Raw genomic sequence first — 19,809 nt, forward strand, 5'->3', positions numbered from 1 at the left:
CTTCTATGTTCACATTCCAGACTTGCCCTTCATCCCACCAAGTTTCTGTGATTCCCACCAGATCATACCCTCCTATTCCCAGGAGAGCTTCAAGCTCTTCCTGCTTATTACCCATGCTCCTGGCATTGGTGTACATGCAACTCAACTCCTTCCCACCACTTCCTTTCCTTGGAGTTCCCAGCCTCCTCCTTCCTCCCATCCTCCCTGATACCTGGCCCCTCTCTGTAGGAGTCCTGTCAGTCCCTGCAATACCTCTAAAACCCTGCTCCCAGAGCCCTGATCCTCTCCCCACACTTGCCCAGTACAGACCCATTACTGGGGAGCCTGAACACCCCCCCCCCCGGCTCAGTTTAAAGTCTTCTGGACAAATCTCGCTAGAGCATCTCCAAAGGACCTTTTCCCCATCCTCGTGAGGTGTAACCTGTCCCTTGCCAGAAGTCCATTGGCAAGAAAACGAGTGCCATGGTCGAGGAACCCGAAGCGTTCCTTTTGGCACCACACCCTAAGCTAATGCATTCCTGAGAGTAGTAGATAGTGATTTCATTAAGAACTGCATGGTTATAAGTAACAGAGGGAATGTGCCGATAAGGTATATTGTTTTAGTTGGGTCAGTTTATCTGCATCTACAATCATTAGGCACATTGAAGAAGTAGAAGAGCTGCATATTGCAGTGACTGTCAAGGTAAACGTTTCATTTTTTTCCCCCTTTTATTTTCCAGAGAGATAGATTCCAGGTTCAGAATTACAAAAGAATTTTCTGCACTGCAGAAACATGAAAGGCACTACAACTGCAGAAACCATATTCTTGAAGGTGTATGAATCAGTAGAAAATCTTGATCTGAGTTGGAATAAACTGAAAAGCATAACAACTGATGCTACAAGAAATATGACAGAAAATAAAACTGGTTTAGGTACAAGAATCAATTGAAGAGATATTGAAATTAAACATGCAATTTCACTACATCATCTATCAGAAAGCCTTGTGTGGTAATTCTTCAGTAGGAAAGTGTGATGTGTATTGTTGTATCCAACATTAATTACATCAGGTATTGTGGCCCTTTTCATTGTCAGTTTCAAAATTTTCTCTCAGAGGTAGATGCAGAATAGGGAGATGTACCATGTAGAAGCCAGGTGGCTTAGCAGAGCCAAAGTACTCAAACAGTTTTTTCAGTCTTTGTCATGAAGCTGACTTTTCCTTTCTCCTTGAGAGAGACATCAAGTAGTACTTTCTGACCCTGGATGGATTTTTGATTTGGCTTTCTTAAAAGGATATCACAGAGCATCTAAACACATTGACCTTAAGGTTGCAGGGAAAAAGAAAGCTTCTGTGTGACATGTATTCTGAACTGAAAGCTTTTGAAGCGAAACTAAACATTTTTGTGAAGCAAAGTAAAGTAACTTTTCAAACTTCTCATACTGTAATGAACTAAAATTTGAGAAGGACAGGAATTTACAATTCAGTGTTGAAAAACACACCAAAATCACTTAACCTCTGGCAGATGGAACTGAAGAAGAGATTCACTGATTCCCATAAGCATGGAAAGGAAATAAAAATATTTCAGAATCCATTTGAAGTAGCACAAGAATATGGAAGTAACTTTTTTCAGATGGAATTAATTTGATTTGCAAAACATCAATAATCTCAGATACATTTTATGAAGAAAATAGTCTATTTAATTTCTATTGTGGTCTATCTGGTGTCAACCTAAAGAAATCTGCTTCAGATATGTTCACAGTATTTCACACTGCATACCACTACCAACAAACTTTTTGCAAAATGGAAATTGTGACATTCAAGTGTAGGCCAAGACTTAAGAGATGAACATTTACATGACATTTTAAGGGTGTCTGTCACAAACCTTGACTTGGCTAATGGAAAAAAGCCACAAAAATCACACTGACTAGGCAAGCATGTATAGCTAGATAAAAGGATTCCACAGTAAAATATTGTTCCAAAATGGACTGCATTCAAGTTAACATTTCTTCACTGACCTCTGAATGTTTACTTTTGATCTAAAATGGTAGGTTGATAATTTTGTTACATTTTTATTTAAGATGTGGCCCTCTTTAGGCATTGGGCACTCTAATGTGGCCCCCATGTCCCAGAAGGTTGGCAACCACTGCTGTAGTATGTTGGGAATATCCTATTCTATTAGGATATTCCCTAATAGAATGTTATGTTGTTATGTTAGTTGCAAAGTCGTGTCCAACCCATCAGGACCCCATGGACAACATTCCTCCAGGCTCTCCTGTCCTCCACCATCCCCTGGAGTCCACTAAGCTCTCAACGACTGCTTAAGTGACTCCATCTAGCCACCTCATTCTCTGCCATCCCTTCTTCTTTTGTTGTCAATTGTTCCCAGCATTAGGGTCTTCTCCAGTGAGTCCTTCCTTCTCGTTAGGTGGTCAAAGTATTTGAGTTTCATCCAGTATCTGGCCTTCTAAAGAGCAGTCAGGGTTGATCTCTAAGACTGACTGGTTTGAGCTTCTTGAAGTCCAAGGGACTCGCAGGAGTCTTGTCCAGCACCACAATTCAAAGGCCTCAACTCTTCAGCGCTCAGCCTTCCTTATGGTCCAACTTTCACAGTCATACATTGCAACTGAGAAAACCATGGCCTTGACTATACAAACTTTTGTCAGCAGGGTGATGTCTCTGCTTTTAAGTATGCTGTCCAGATTTGCCATAGCTTTCCTCCCAAGGAACAAGTGTCTTTTAATTTCTTGGCTGCAGTCACTGTCTGTGATCTTGGAGCCCAGGAGTCCCTATTCCATATCCTATATCTAATAGAATATATCCTATCTGACTATACTTCAGGTATCTGGGGGCCTAAACTACTCATTAAATTAAACATGCTTTTAAACAAGCATGCTAATTTCCTCCTTCTCCTAGCACCAGGACAGGAGAGACTGGACCACAGTGCTATGGCATCCCCAGATAAATCACAAACCAAGTTTTCTGGTTAACCACAATTTTCACTGGCCTAGAAAGGGCAGCAATCTCATTCTCTCACCCAGACTCTTAACCTGGGTGTTACAGTGATCCTGCTCAAGAAGAGGCCAAGCAAGAAGAGACAGCCATTCCTCACGTCTTTTTCCTGGTAGCAAACACTGGGCAAGTAATTGTTGCTGCAGCCTTTAATCGCTCACTTGCCTCTCCCTCTGGAAGGCTCTACCTGCTCCCTTTGACTCATGAAAGACAAGTGAGCGAGAGACACCGGTAAGAGGCGGCTGCTTCTAGAGTGAGCGAGAGGGCATCAGAGGCATCCTTCTTCTGCTTACATGTTCCCCCACAACTCTTCCAACAGCAAAGGGTACAACTATTGGTGGCAGGGTCAGGGGCTTCTTGGCTATACGCACAGCTCGCTCTTCCCCAGTTTCTCGCAGGGGACGGAATAAAAAGATTTTTGTTGCTTGTTCAAGCACATTCGCTGCCTTCCTTCCCAGGGAAAAGCCACCAGAAGCTATACGCCCCAGCTTAGAACTGTCCCGTGGCCTTGGGCCGCCCAACAACCCTACAGTGGCTACTCTCCCAAAGGCTCAGCTTCCAAGCCTTCCTGCCCCCTCCCCGATCTCTTTCCCTTTTCACTCACCGGCTCCCCTCAAGGAACCCTCCCGCACCTTCACTCGAGCGGTCTCCATAGGGGACGGCGCTGCGACTTGCGCGCCTCCCAGTTACCCAGGCAACCGACCTCCCAGCCCAGCCAAGGAAGAAGCAACCGGAAGCGAGCGAGCGACGCGGCGACGGCGCCACCGCGATGCCTCTCGTAGGAGAGGCGGAAGCTTTCCTCCAACGAGCTACTCGGGAGAGACTGGAGAAGTTCGCCCGGCTGAGAGGTGGAGTTGAGCTGCTCTGCGGCGCAGCGACGGGGCTTGGCTGGCTTGGGATTGTGGCCACTGGTCAACTGTTCACTGCCCAGGATTTTTGTTTGGGGGAGGGGAGGGCAGGCTGGAGAGCTTTTCCGCGGCCTTGCGGCTGTTAATGTGACGAACTCTGAACTGTCAGAAACCCCACGGGTGTCTCATCTCCAAGGCACCGTCGCATTATCCCAACAAGCAGGGAAGATTGGGGAATGCTTTAAAGGTGCCCTACTATGTATGTTGTAGAGGAGTCCTATGATTCCTAGCATGCTGGAGTGCTGGCTAGGGCTTGCCGAGAACTGCAGGACTTTACCCCCCACACACACACCCCCAACACACACACACACACAATCGAAACATGCATAATATTGCGCCCTTAAAGTGTCCGTCCCTCGATACCTCGAACCTATCCCGATTTCGACAAGCAACACTAGCCATGTTTGTGTGGAATGGAGCGTGCACATTACTAGTCAGATAAACCTGTTTGTTCCTTTGCTGCGCCTTCACATTTCCACGCCCCTGGGAAAAACCTAGGCTGGATCTAAGTTCGAAATGTGCGGGGGAAGGACTTGTACGTTTGTTTGCTATCCAAGCAGCAGTGCAACTCGTAGAGAGAAACTCTGCAGAAAAAAATGCGATGGAGTAAGAGTACTTCCGAGTATAGAGCGTGCTTAGTCCCTCTCCGCCATTATAAGTCTCTATTGTCCAGGCGTCTCGATAGCAGCCGCGAGAATGAACCACGGATTCGGTGGGGAAAACCCCTTTCGTCTTGAACCTCAGCAGTTTATTGAAAGATCACTCAGGCACTCTGCAGAGAAACCCATATTTACAATAGCACTATCGGATAGATGCCAGACCATCTCTACAAGCTTCCAGATCATATACAGTGTTTTATAGGTTCTGAGTCACATGTTATGGCAACTGGTCAGGTGATCACAAAATAAGGGGAACACAGTGAAAAGAATGTGAGAGCTCTGCAGAAGAAACTTAATACAATAGTGTTGATTACAAGAGATTAACATAATGATCACTGAGGCACAAGGATTATTGTGGGTCTTGGCATGTAATTGAGGATGATTGCAATAATGCTAGAAAAACTTATCTGGCCTCCTTATCAGTTTTGTTTGCTGTTAGCCCGAGAATATCCAGGGATTAATTTCCCTTGGGAGCCACTTTCTGCAAAGGCTTTTCCAACCAAAGGTAGTATCCATCTCTTAAAGGAAGAGCTTTATAAATAATGCTAAACAGAAGCCTGCCTTGAATTCTGGTACTTTCTGAGAAACAGGCACGGAGATGTTGCAAGTTTGATTTTACAGCACAAAGGCACAAACAATCAACCTTTTTTCCCTAACACTGTTCAAGGAGTACTGTAAAATTGAAAGACAGGAGTTAGGAGAGGCAGTTGCAGTGAGCAACTGGAAATGCTTCTAGCTGAAGAGAGATGATAATCTAGTTTCCAATCATCTTGCTTGACTGGAATCTTGCTTGATTTCCCCACTGGAAAATCACCCTCCCATATCTGACTTGGCAAATAGATAACTTACTGGAGAAACTGCAATTATTTCTTCATCTAAAAAGGCTTCACTTTCTAAGGACATCTTGCTTGCAGGGTCCTCTTAACAGAAAATGTAGCTATACACTCAGTGCAAATGTTTCTAACAGTATCCTATATGAAGAAAATCGAAGTGTGTTCAAGGAAACAAATTCCTAGACTGTTGCCTAGTTGTGTCAGTAATGTCACAAAGAAATGTAGGATTACAGAACCGTTTTTCTCTTACTTATGCTAGAGCACAGAACATAAGCAAGCAAGATGCCCAGAGTCTCAATAATTTTGTTCACAATTTTTCTCCTATTTATTAGGATGAGGTAGGAGACATTCATACACATTCTTGTAGATGTCCAATGAAGACAGAGTCTGGGTTTAGCCAACACAATATTCCATACTCAAGGCTTGACTGTGGCTTGAGTGTGGTTTGTTATACCCATAGCTAACAAACTATGACTTGTTAACCACACATAATCCATGAAGAGAAACTATAGCTAGTTTTTGGGTCATGACCCTCATCATGGTTTGCTACCTTGGGTGGATTCCGGCAACATGATAACCCGTTTTTCAACAATTTAATGCCAACCCATACTCAACCCTTGTCTGAACCATATTAGCTTCTGACAGCCATTATATACTGACACTCTTCGGGTTACAAGCAAATTCTGTTCCTGATAAAATCTTTAAGTTGAATTTGTTACTAAGTTGAATCACATATATATGACTTGTATTGAGCATGAGTAAGCCAAATGTTGGTATACATATATATTTATGTATGCATGTATATATTTTCTATGCATATAAAACACTTAAAGAAACACTTCCATGGGGCATACTGTGAAAGTGGAAAAACCACAAATATCTCTACACCGCCCCCCCCCCAACCTTAATTCTTAATATTGTTGAATATACATGTACTCAATTGCTTCTCTCTTTCTCAGACCTTGGTCTTATCCAGCAGGGCCTCTCCTCTTCATTTATTGCATCTGTATGTTCCTATTCCCTGGTCTCCCTTTCACTGACCAGTCCCCGCTTTTTGCAGCAAGGAAATACTGGAAAGATTTCTCTCTGGATGAGCAGGGAAAGAAGGCATGCTTTGGGGGCCTCCCTCTCTCCCCTTTTGCTTTCTCTCTCTATGGTGGTAATGATTTTCCACAGTAGGCCACAAAACTTTTTTTAAATCCGATTTAATTATTGATGGCAAACTCACAAATACTCAAATCCATGAAAGTCAAAGTTTGCTTGTATACTAAAACATCTTAAACATAATAGAGTACTGTGATACAAGTTACAGAAGACAACACTAATTGCACATGACATGTAACACAGCAATGAACAATCAACACCATGGAACATTTTCATGAGCAAACAAACTAGTTCTGGTTTTCATTACTATGTACCATTTGGCTTTAACTCAAGTTTTTAAATTAATAGGTTTTATGACAGTTTTTTCATAAGTACAGATGTTCGTAACTAAGATACTTGTAACCCAGAGACTTGCTGCATAATGCTGAGATAAAGAGCATTGGTCCTCCAGATATTGGGGGAATGGATCTCCATCAGCTCTGGCCAGTAAAGCCATTGGTGAGGGATGATGGAAGCTGAAATCCAACAACATTTGGAAGACCACACATCCCCCATCCCTGATTTATAGTATGGTTTTTTTATCTCATCATGTTTCTACAAGTTCTCTGCATCTGTATTGCTGTTAGTAAAAAGTGAATGCATTTTTCTTACTATGGTATCAAATCATTAAAGCATGTTAGTAATGAAACATATACTAATATTTTACTAAATCGATGTAGAGGAGTAAGCAAATAGCTCCACATATACCATTGAGGAACATGAGGCTGTAACAGTGATAAAGTTCAGCAAGTCTAAGTATGACCAAAGGTTAGAGAAAACCTGGAAAATCCATGTCAATTGTTCTAAGCATCCAAAAAGAGGAGTAAATGCATGTCTTCTGTCTTCATCGCATCCTGAACACACTATAAATAAGTTTTTCAGTCTTGTAGTCTCTGGAAGAGCATCCCAGTCATGTCTCCTTGCTACAGTGTGGATGTCCTCTTTTTCTGGTATTTAGGGCAGACGGAAGCAAACTACAAAATCTTCCTGTTTGCCCCTGATAAACACTGGGCAGAAGGGAATAGAAACCAGAACAAAAAGAACTAGCATAGACACAATAAACATTACTCCTCTCAGACAAGGACCTAGATCTACTTTGAGTCACCAGGGTTCGTTCTTCTTCAGAAGAAAGGAAAAGGCTGAAGGTGGGAGAGTGTTTTCAGTCTTGTCTTGCCTTTTGAGGTAGCTGTGGAAGGAAGCACTTTGGGTTTCTAAACAGACTTTTAGCTATTTTTTTTAGGTTTCAGTCTTTGCTCTCGCATTAGTAGACAAATGAACCCTCTCCTGATATCTCTTCCCAAATCCCTTATCTATACAAAAGCCTGCAGCTTTAGTTTTGTAATCAGCAGGTGCTTGATTTTAACCAGTCAAGTTTTCCTTAGACTGAACTTCAGCTATTTTAAATGACAAATTTGCATGAATCTTTATTTTTTAAAAAATCTGCTTGTACCATCCTTGCCAACTCCACTTTAACTCACTTAATAATTATTATTAAGAAATAATTCTGACCAAGTTAATATGATGAAACCAAATACTTTCACAGTCCCAGCAATAGCACAAAAATAGTTTACCCTTGTACCATCTTACTCCTTTCTGTCGCACATTCTTTTCATTCACAGTCATCCTAACCAGGGCAAATCTTGATATTACAGCAACCAGAAGTAGCCACGTGTCCCCCACCCCTGTCCAAACTTTCCCATCCCAATCACCAAAGCAAATGTGGGGTAGGGAGACATTCTAAGAAACTGCTATGTGGTACTTGCAATAAAATTGAAACCCTGTCTCTAGAGCACACCAGGAAGTAGGCAGAAACTTTCAACCAAAGTTTCCTGCAGTGCTCTATGAATGTTTCCTGCATATGGCATGAAACTGCCAGTTTTTAATTCTCTTCTTTCTAGTACCCTTGTTTATTTCAGTGGTGACAGATATTGGGGGGTTTCACACAGGGCTTGGGGTGTCTTCCCATGAATCACAGTTTTTGTACCTGCTCTGTGAAGAAGGTGAGACTCGCTGGAGATGGCAATCACGATAGGGAAAGTCAAAGGCAGAAGATGAAAGGGAAGACTAAATATGAAATAGCTTAAACCCATAAAAGAACCACAGGCTTGAATCTGGAAGAGCTGAATGGAGCCGTCATGTACAGGACATTTGTGTGTGTGTGTGTGTGGGGGGGGGGGGGTTCATTCATAGGGTCACCATAAGAAAAATATGATGGCATATAATGCGCACACTATGGTCTTAGATAGTTTGGTAATTTAAAGCATTTTGGCACTCTTGAGGTTACATTTCTTGTAATAAAATGTCTTATGTTCAAACAGGTAAAGCAGCACAGATTGGAAAATTCTGGGATGTTGTTGTAATAACAGCAGTTGACAAAAACCAAGAAATAGCTTACCAGCAACAACTGTCAGAAAAACTGAAAAGAAAGGAACTCCCTCTTGCTGTTGATTATCATGTTTTTGTTGATCCACCTGGACCAAAAATAGGTAGGTTCTTATGGTGTTCCTTGTTAATATTATAACTTGACAGAGAAGTTATATGTGACAAAAGAAAAAAAAAGCACAATCCTAGCTGAAATAAGGATTTACCTATTGAAATATTTAGGACTCAAAATTTGTCTGAATTCTGTCTGCAAGTCTCAAACTTTTCAGTCATTTGGTTACCAAAAACCAACCAGTTTGTGGTTTACATACTCAGTATAATTTGATTAAATTTCAGACAGATAAAAAAAGTTCTCCTTCTGGTGCATGTTATGACAGATGTATCTTTTCACTGAAAGATTTCCATTATAAGCTGAAACACATTGATTAAACCCCTCAAAATGTTCAAATACTATTATTATGCTTCTTTTGATTCAAATGTGTAATTCCCATCATTATGAATTAGTTGAATGTTCTTTTCGATAGCAAAAGTTGAATAGATTCCTTAAAGTTTATCCTAGTTTAGCTATTGTGCCTGATGCATTCTCACCAGATTTTATGAGGTCCGTGATTTTGAAGTTCTTTTGTGTTTCTTACGAAGCAATTGTAATCAAGTACCTATCTACTTGAAGGTAAGCACCATTAAATTAAATGAGAATGGATCTGAGATTTTATTGGACTTGATTACATTGGTCTACAAGGAGAAACCCCTTCATGGATCACTGCCTTGTTGTGGCAAAGGGGCTTGTGTAGCTCAGTGAAGCTATGAGCTATGCTCCGCAGGGGATCCCAAAATGGACAGGTCATAGCAGAGAGTTCTGACAAAAGCTGAACCACTGGAGAAGGAAGTGGCAACCCACTCCAGTACCCTTGCCATGAAAACCCCATGGACAGTACCAAAAGGCAAAGAGATAATCACGCTGGAAGATGAGCTCCTCAGGTCGGAAGGTGTCCAGTATGCTACTGGGGAAGAGCAGAGGGCTACTACTAGTAGCACCAGAAAGAATGAAGCGACTGGGTCAAAGCCGAAAGGACACTCAGTTGCTGAAGTATCTGGTGGTGAAAGGAAAGTCCAATGCTGTAAAGATCTATACTCCATAAGAACCTGGAATGTAAGATCCATGAATCAAGGTAAGCTGGACGTGGTCAAATAAGAGATGACAAGACTGAACATTGACATCTTAGGAATCAGTGAACTAAAATGGACAGGAATGGGTGAATTTATTTCAGATGACCATCAGGTATACTACTGTGGGCAAGAATCCCCCAGAAGAAATGGAGTAGCCTTCTTAGTCAATAAAAGAGTAGGAAAAGCAGTACTGGGATACATTCTCCAAAATGATAGAATGATCTCAGTTCGAACCCAAGGCAAACCATTCAATATCACAACAGTCCAAGTCTGTGCCCCAACCACTGATGCTGGAGAGGCTGAAGTTGACCTTCAGGTTTATGGAGACCTGCAACACCTTCTAGAATTAACACCAAAAAAAATTGATGTCGTAATGATCATGGGGGATTGGAATGCTAAAGTAGGAAGCCAAAAGATAACCAGAATAACAGGCAAGTTTGGCCTTGGAGTACAAAATGAAGCAGGGCAAAGGCCAGAAGAATTTTGTCAAGAGAACATGCTGGTTATAGCAAACAATCTTTTCCAATAACCCAAGAGACGACTCTATACATGGGACATTACCAGATAGTCAACCCAGAAATCAGATTAATTTATGTGCTCTGCAGTCAAAGATGGAGAAGCTCTATACAGTCAGTAAAAACAAGACCAGGAGCTTAACATCCCTGATAACCACAATGGGGTGGTCACTGACCTCAAGCCAGACATCCTGGAATGTGAAGTCAAATGGGCCTTAGGAAGTCTTAGCAACAACAAAGCTAGTGGAGGAGACAGTATTCCAGCTGAGCTATTCAAAATTCTAAAAGATAATAGAGTTAAAGTGCTACACTCAATATGCCAGCAAATTTGGAAAACTCAACAGAGGTCACAGGATTGGAAAAGGTCAGTTTACACTCCTGTTCCAAAGAAGGGCAATGCCAAAGAATGTTCGAACTACCACACCATTGCACTCATTTCACATGCTAGCAAAATTACGCTCAAAATCCTACAAGCTAGGCTCCAGCAATATGTGGACCGAGAACTACCATAAGTACAGGCAGGGTTTTGAAGAGGCAGAGGAACTAGAGATCAAATTGCCAACATATGCTGGATGATGGAGAAAGCTAGAGAGTTCCAGAAAAACATCTACTTCTGCTTCATTGACTATGCTAAAGCTTGTGATTGTGTGGATCACAACAAATTATGGCAAGTTTTTAAAGAGATGGGAGTACCAGACCATCTTATTTGTATCTTGAGAAACCTGTATGCGGGTCAAGAAGCAACAGTGAGAACTGGACATGGAACCACTGATTGGTTCAAAATTGGGAAAGGAGTTCGGCAAGGCTGTATACTGTCGCCCTGCCTATTTAACTTATATGCAGAGCACATCATGAGAAAGGCGGGGCTAGATGAATCACAAGTTGGAATTAAGATTGCTGGGAGAAATATCAACAACCTCAGATATGCCAATGATACCACTCTAATGGCAGAAAGTGAAGAGGAACTAAAAGCTTCTTGATGCGGGTGAAAGAGGAGAGCGCAAAAGTTGGCTTGAAACTCAACATTAAGAAAACTAAGATCATAGCCTTCCGTCCTATCACTTCCTGGCAAACAGATGGGGAAGAAATGGAGGTAGTGACAGATTTTATTCTCTTGTGCTCCAAGATCACCGCAGATAGTGACTGCAGCCAAGAAATTAAAAGACGCTTGCTCCTTGGGAAGAAAGCTATGGCAAATCTAGACAGCATACTTAAAAGCAGAGACACCACCCTGCGGACGAAAGTGTGTATAGACAAGGCCATGGATTTCCCATTTGCAATGTATGGCTGTGAAAGCTGGACCCTAAGGAAGGCTGAGCACCAAAGAATTGAGGCCTTTGAATTGTGGTGCTGGAGAAGACTCCTGTGAGTCCCTTGGACTGCAAGGCGATCAATCCAGTCAGTCCTAAAGGAGATCAACCCTGACTGCTCTTTAGAAGGTCAGATACTGAAGATGAAACTCAAATACTTTGGCCACCGAATGAGAAGGTAGGACTCACTGGAATAGACCCTAATGCTAGGAACAGTTGACAGCAAATGACGAAGGGGACAGCAGAGAATAAGGTGGCTAGATGGAGTCAGTGAAGCAGTCATTGTGAGCTTAGGTGGACACCAGGGGATGATAAAGGACAGGAAGGCCTGGAGGAGTGTTGTCCATGGGGTTTTGATGGGTCGAACGCAACCTCGCAACTAACAGCAACAACAAGGAGAAAATCTTGGAAATGAAAGTAACTAAATTTTTACCAGAATTGGGTCAGTTATAAAGGAAATTTAAGTGCTATGTACTAATTGGCTCCAGTTTCCAAGATACAACTTAAGGTCAAAATTACATCAAAATAATTCAAAATTATGAGGGGGATGTGCAATTATGCTGCATAACTTTTCTTCAAAATATGATAGAGCTATGAGAATTGTGTCACACCAATCATTTTAAATTTTCATGCTTTTTATATGAAAAACTGGATCAGCTGCATTCTGCTTATCATCTTGGTCAGCATCTTGAGTGTAGAAAATAGGATTCTGGTGGATCTGGAATTGGCAAGTCACCACCATGGGGTATAGAATGCAGTGTTTTGATATTCCAGTGTTCACTTCTTCTTTCTTGAGATCCCTTTTGCAACTGGGGGAACCATGCAGAAACAGCCACTACTGTGATTGGTAGGTTCACTCCACACCATTGGGACTGCAAAAGGCATGGACTTTTTCTTCTTGTTTAGCCAATGATGCAAATAAGTTGCACATGTAGTGCAACAATAATGAGGGACTCAACTCTTGTCCTGATCCCTATTTTGCACCCAAAATATAGGTGGTATGCCTTTTTTACAACTGCCGTCATACTGCACTTTTGAAATGCAAATGTAACCTCACCACAAATGTAACACAAGTTATCTGCATTGTTTACACAGTTTTGAGGCATCTCGGCTTCCAAGGGAAAATACCACACAACTGTTCCTTGGAAATGTTAGTCAATGACTCTTTCACAATCTACCAGATGTAACTGTATGATGCATAGATCAGACCAAAACAAATATACCCTGCAATAAAAGAAAAATAAATACAGTTATGTAATAATCTTTAGTCTCAAAGTGAAGATAAATTTATACACTTCCATGTGGTACCATTTTCATTATTCTACCATACTTTGTTGAGAAGTTATGAGGCATCATGATCATCAGATGCCTCCCTCCCTTGTAGGCAAATATACTCGCCTTTGTATAAATCTTTATTGTGAAATATCTTGAAAACTTTAGCCAAACAGCACCTTTATCACCTGTTTTCTAATTCAGCTAATCAAAATATGTAAGAATTAGCACATTTTATCTCAGAGATCGATAATTTCCCAAAATTTGTAGACCAGTGTTAACTAGTGACTCTGCTACACCAATCATGGAGCTGCTGTTTGAATATTAGCCCTATGATCAGTTTCACATCTGGTTTGAATCCCTAAGAAATAAGAATTCAAATGTGTTAACAACATCACTGTGGTATTTTCAAACCACTCTAATTTCAAAGTTTTTCTTTGAAAAATGTCAAAACATTTCTCAATGAGTTCTAATTTTACAGAAAAGAGTACTGCACACTGCAGTGAATCATTCAGATCTTGAGAAGATTGTTGTTCTTCACATTTCTTTCATGACTTGAAAAATAGCTGACTTTTACATGGCTGACATTTGATTTTAGAACTGAGTGAGAAAGAAGTCACAACCTTGTGAGTCCACATGCGAGAAACCAAGGCCTATCCTGGCCAACTGTGGATGAGTAAACAACCCATGGGTGCTGGGACTCACGATTTCAGCCATAAAAATTGTTGTGTCCTTTTTTGAAATATGTTGTATGGTTATTGTATTCTTATGTAAATGTTGTATGGTGTAAAATGATGTAAAACATCTTGTACCATTGGTCTGATGATGAAATTGATCTGTAAAGGTACATATTTGAATTAACTGCCATGAAAAGAAGTTGCCTTTGTATCAATAGACTATATAGGTCTAAAATCAGACTGATGTATCAACAAGAGCAGTGCTTTAGAAGAAAGTTTCCCTTATATGAAACTTTATTTTATTTAAGCACATTTGCATCCTATTGTTCTCTCCAAGACCTCATGAGTGCTCCCATTTTAACCTCACCATAACTCTGAAGTCAGTTATGCTGAGATAATTATTGGTCCAGGTTCAACTGATAACCTTCATGTGTTTGTGAGGATTTGAACTAGCCTTGTTTCCAAAAGTAATACATTTCTCATCAACATATCTCCAGAGAGCCTAAGCCTTGTGCTGCAAATATGTAAACTGAATTTCCATGGCATATTAATCATCTCTTGCTGTTATTCTTTCTAAATTGAAGTATGTGTTGAAATGTTTTGTAGGAAATGGCGGATCAACACTTCACGTCCTTCAGTGCTTAGAAGAGCATTATGGTGACAAATGGGATACTCTTACTGTCATGTTAATTCATTCTGGTAATCTTTTCCTTAAAATTACCTGGTCATGTTATATAGGCTTTTTTATAGTGAAGGTAAATTGGATTTTTCTCTTCTCTAAAATTAAACCTAAATTGGGTTGGTTTATTTGGGTCAAATTTTCCCTAGGATCAGAAGCTGGAAAGCGAATTAAGATTGTACTAAAACATCCTTGCCATATATGGAAAGAATGGACATAGAACGATCAGTATCAATATCCATTAAAATCTCATTGAGTGTATAGTTCACCTGACATTAGAGAGGACATTGTATAACTTATTTATGATGCATAATACTGTGAGCTCCTTGGAGCATAATGAGTTTACAATGCACCAGAAAGTAATGTTCACTATGTTAGACTGTCTATGTGATGACATAATATGCATAGCAACATCCACTTTAATATGGGCTTGCCTTGGATCAGAATATATGGTAAAATGTGCATATTGCTAGGAACCCTTTTCACATATTGAATATCATGAAGGCCATGTAAAGTATAAATGTTTAATTCAAGGAGTTAGTTATAGTTAAACAAGTAAGGGTATAATTCTCTGGCTACTGGACACTGGTTAGATGACTTTAGGAAAAGTAGGCATCCTAGTGCTGACCTCAGAAAAGTGCTTCAGATATTCCAATTCAATATTGGAATTCTGACTTTACTGAGTTCTTTCTCTGCCTTCACAATCACTTCTTTCCATGCTGGTTATGGCTCTGAAGTTGAAAAAGTGACTTTAGAGCTGGTGCTTTATGTGTGTTTGAGCAGGCGTTCCATGAAGCCACAAGAGAAGGAGCAAGGCACCACTATCCTATGAGGAATCGTAGTGACAGCTCCAGCCCCTCTCTTTGCAAGCCTGTCTAAAACACTTCGACATCTCAAGTTGGACATATTAGGTATTTTGGAGAATGAAGAATGGAGACAATCTTCAACTCCATGCCCCTTCCAGCATTTTGGGGTGCCTATAATTTGGATGATGCTATAAGCACATTGCCACTTACTCTCTGAGCAACATGCCTGAGTTTCTGATCATGACATAGGCTTGGAGTATCAGAAAAAAGTTATTAACACCCCATTTTTTCTATCATTTTCTCCCTGTGTTCCTAAGTAGTGGTACATATATTAAAATGTATTTTTTTAGACAGCTCTTATTTAAGCCATAAATTTGGTACTACAAGGTGTAGTACCTTGTGTGAGTGTGTATGATAACACTATCTTAAAGCATGCATTGTGTTACAGTTTCTAAAAGAAAGATTTAGACATGACTGATAAGTAAAAATTCTAGCAAATTCTTAATCTATATAGGTTGAGGTGGCAATTTAAATAGGGAATATCAAGATTGAATCTATGTTTTATTAAACATGGACTGAGATCTTGGGAATAGGATGTGCTATAAATCTAAATAAATTCCCACTATATCTCATGGCTTTCTGCCACAGATTTCAAAGATTTAATGTTCTAAGTTTTTCAAGGATGTGTTGAAACCTAGCATGGGTGTTTTTTTACAAGAACAATTTATCCAGTAATGTGGACATATGCAGTATTATGTGTATCAGCCCTGACTAAAATCTCTAAACTAAAATCTGTGTTTAATTAGTAACACATGTGCATATTAAACATTCTTTTATTTGTTTTTGTTTTTTGTAAAGGTGGATATAGTCAACGTTTACCAAATGCAAGTGCTCTGGGAAAAATTTTTACTGCTTTGCCTTTTGGGGATCCACTTTACCAAATGCTGGATTTAAAATTGGCAATGTACATCGATTTTCCCTCCCATATGAATCCTGGCGTTTTGATAACTTGTGCAGATGATATTGAACTTTATCATATTGGAGCAACAGAATCCATAAGGTTCGATCAGCCTGGATTTACTGCATTGGCTCATCCTTCCAGTCTGACCATTGGTACAACTCATGGTGTATTTGTATTGGAGCCACTGTTGCATTTATCGGAAACAGGAGAACTTGAATACAGATCTTGTCATCATTTTTTGCACAAGCCTAGCATTGAAATTATGCGTCATTCAGGAGCTGTATATAAAAGAAGTAATTATAAAGCATCACCTTCTGAAGGACTGGCAACTTCAGTAGCGGACTCTGAGTATGTATATACAGATAGCTTATTTTATATACATCACAACACTGCAAAACTCCTGTTGACATTTTATAAACAAATAGGTATGCTTTGCTGTGAAATAGATGCCTATGGTGACTTTCTTCAGGCATTAGGGTCTGGAGCAACACAACACTACATAAAAAATACAGGAAATGTCACAAAGGAAGAATCAAGTCTAATGGAAATAAGGCAGAAGATATTTACTCTTCTAAAAGGATTGCCTCTCAATGTTATAGTCTTAAAAAACTCCAAATTCTATCATATTGGGACTACTCATGAGTGTTTGTTTCACTTCACTTCTGACAGAAAGCTAAAACTGGAAATGAGTTTGCTATCAAATGTTTCCAGCATCTGTCCAAGCATTCCAGAAGGCTTGGGGAAATCAGCATGCATCATTCATAGTATAGTCAGTTCAAAGTCTTCTATTGCACCTGGCTCTTTAGTTGAATATTCTAGACTTGGACCTGACATTTCAGTGGGAACTAACACTATTATCAGTGGCTGTTGTATTAACACTAAAGCAGACATACCACCAGACACTTTTTTAGCTACCCTAAGCGTGAGGATTGATGGGGAACTAATGCATGTGAGCATGGTGTTTGGTATAAATGACAACTTGAAAAAGCATGTGACAAATCTGGCAGATACAGACTTGCTAAGTTTTTTTGGAATCAGGCTTGGACAGTGCTTAGAGCTCTGGGGTCTGAGAGTTTCAGACAAGCTCTTTTCTGGTGACAAGATGGGTTTATGGACAGTTCGGATCTTCCCTGTTTGTTCCGTTTTAAGTGATTCAGTGGAACTGTCATTAGGGATTTTGTACTCTGTACAGAACAAGTCACCTTTTACATTGAATTGTTTTAAGCTGTTGTCTGTTGAAGAAATGCTTTGCTCCAAAGACGTAGAAAACATGTTGAAATTCAGGCAGCAACTTTATGAAGAAATCAATCTGCATAAACTGAGAGAGAAATCTGATTTATGAAACTGTTGAAAAGTGGTACATTCTCCCCATTCTTTAATTTGAAGAGGATTGATTGCTTTCATGCTTACAGAAATCCAGAAGCAAGCACTATACACATTTTGTGTGTTTCATTGAAGTAGAAATAATGAAACTGCACTAACAGTGTTATTGTAGCATAACATTATTAATGCAACAATGCAGATAAACTATTCTTTTGATGGAAAAATTAATGAAATATTTCAAATCTATAAAAACACAAAGAGGCAAATTTTCTTTGCTTCCCATTATTATTATTATGTTTTCCATTTTTATTAATTCAAGTGGGGACCAGAATTTATTAATTAGCAGTCTGATTGGAAACCACTTAAAAGTTTTTCAAAGAAGAATGCTACCTCTGGCAACATTTTTCCACTTTTCAGGTTTGTTTTAAGAGGGCAAAACATTTAAACATGTTTTTTACAGCTTTGCTAGTCGAGACATCAGAATGACAGTGAGAATGTTCACAGTACATTCAATATACAATCCCAACTCCATCCACAGACCTATTCAAGGTAGAGGGCAAAGGAAGCAAATAAAGTTAAATGAAGAAATGCTTCCCATCTATTGGTTCAAAGGTTACAGTAATTTTGATTAATCAGAAATGTTTTCTACATGATTATCATACTTTAAGTTTGGGGTCATATTCTCATAATTGTGAACTGTGATAAGTTTAATAAAGGAACGCCTTTTTCCCTATATGCCCTCCCGCCCTCTAAGATCATCAGCAGAGGCCCTCCTCCGGGAACCCTCTTTGAAAGAGGTCAGGAGACAGAGTACTTGGAGAAGAGCTTTCTCCGTGGTGGCGCCCTGACTATGGAATGCACTCCCTAGAGAGGTCCGCCTGGTGCCATCATTATATGCTTTTCAGTGCCAGGTCAAGACCTTTTTATTTGACCAATATTTTAAAGTTAATTAATTTTAATTGTATATTTATTTATTCATTTAATTCATTTAAACCATGTTATTTTATGCTCAGTCGTGGTGTAGCCAATTTATTTGTTTAGGATTGGATATTGCATTTGGGGTTTTATTGTCTGTAAACCACCCAGAGAACCCTTTGGGCTATTGGGGTGGTATATAAATGCAGTCAATCAATCAATAAAATTAGATGTTCTATTTTTATAATAACTTAGATGTTCTATAGAAATATCTACCATATAGTACTAGTTATATCATGAAATTTTGCGTTTGCCTACTTATAGAATGTCTGACTCCACTTGTGTAGTGTTTGCTTATAAGCAGGTTTACTTTGAAGTAAAGCCTTCATAGTTCCATCACGCTTGCTCCACAGGAAGTGTGGATAGAACTACAGCTGTACAGAGCATTCCTACTTACATTTAGGAGTGTAGCTATTGGAAAGAGTGCAATGCTAATGGACAGCTTTTATAAAAATCTAATAAATAAATTTAATCAGAAGTATGTTCCACCAAGGTTGTTATGATTTGCTTCCTAATAAAAATGCTTAGCACTATAGCCTTAGAAAGTAATCCTGTAGACTCTAAACATCCTCTAAGGAGCCATAGGATACTTTGGATTCCCCAATCCAAGGTATGGAAAGAGCACCTGTAACATGTGTATATATCAATATTAGCACCAGAACAATAAATTCCCAGCTTGCAATTAATCTAGCCCAGCCTTCATCTATAGTACCTGGCAAACACAGACAAAAGAACTCACCTCTTACATAAAGGAACAAGCATTAAGGCTATCAAGACACTATCAAGTACCATTCCAACAGTTAGCATAAGATTGGGAAGCTCTTCTTTTTCCAAAAGCCACTTGTTCAGAGAGAAATGGTATAAATAGCAGGGCATTAGAGTGGAGACTCTTTCCTTTCTCCCCTGCAGGTGTTCTAGTCACACAGGCTCTACTGCTGATGGGCAGATAATGCCTTTCCCTACCCTTCTCTTTCTGGTAGTCTCTTTCCTGTTAGGCAAGAAGGTATTTCTCTATGTAGAAACAGTAAGATTGGGTTGTAATGGAAATATTTGCTGTCTGGACCACATGAAGCTAAAGCTTATGCCTGTTCTACATTTTTCTGATGAATAAACATTCCTTTTCCTTTCTAAGTGCTGTGCATATCAGTGTGAATTCAAAACCAAGGACTTATTCTTTCTGATCATGCATGTTAAACCCCAGCAAAAGGTCCCA

The 19,809-nt window shown here is 39.9% G+C and overlaps 1 protein-coding gene across 1 annotated transcript; it reads left to right on the plus strand.

Annotated features, from left to right (window-relative positions):
- The first annotated feature begins 3,746 nt into the window (after positions 1–3,746).
- FPGT (fucose-1-phosphate guanylyltransferase) lies at positions 3,747–18,392 on the plus strand. The gene is made up of 4 exons (XM_044440834.1): positions 3,747–3,834; positions 8,848–9,015; positions 14,459–14,551; positions 16,196–18,392. Exons 1-4 carry the CDS (start codon positions 3,756–3,758, stop codon positions 17,638–17,640), a joined length of 1,785 nt encoding a protein of 594 aa, XP_044296769.1. The 5' UTR covers positions 3,747–3,755; the 3' UTR covers positions 17,641–18,392.
- Positions 18,393–19,809: the final 1,417 nt, after the last annotated feature.

Source organism: Varanus komodoensis, unplaced genomic scaffold (genome assembly GCF_004798865.1).
Source record: "Varanus komodoensis strain SLA01 unplaced genomic scaffold, ASM479886v1 scaffold1, whole genome shotgun sequence".
NCBI classification, from domain to species: domain Eukaryota; kingdom Metazoa; phylum Chordata; class Lepidosauria; order Squamata; family Varanidae; genus Varanus; species Varanus komodoensis.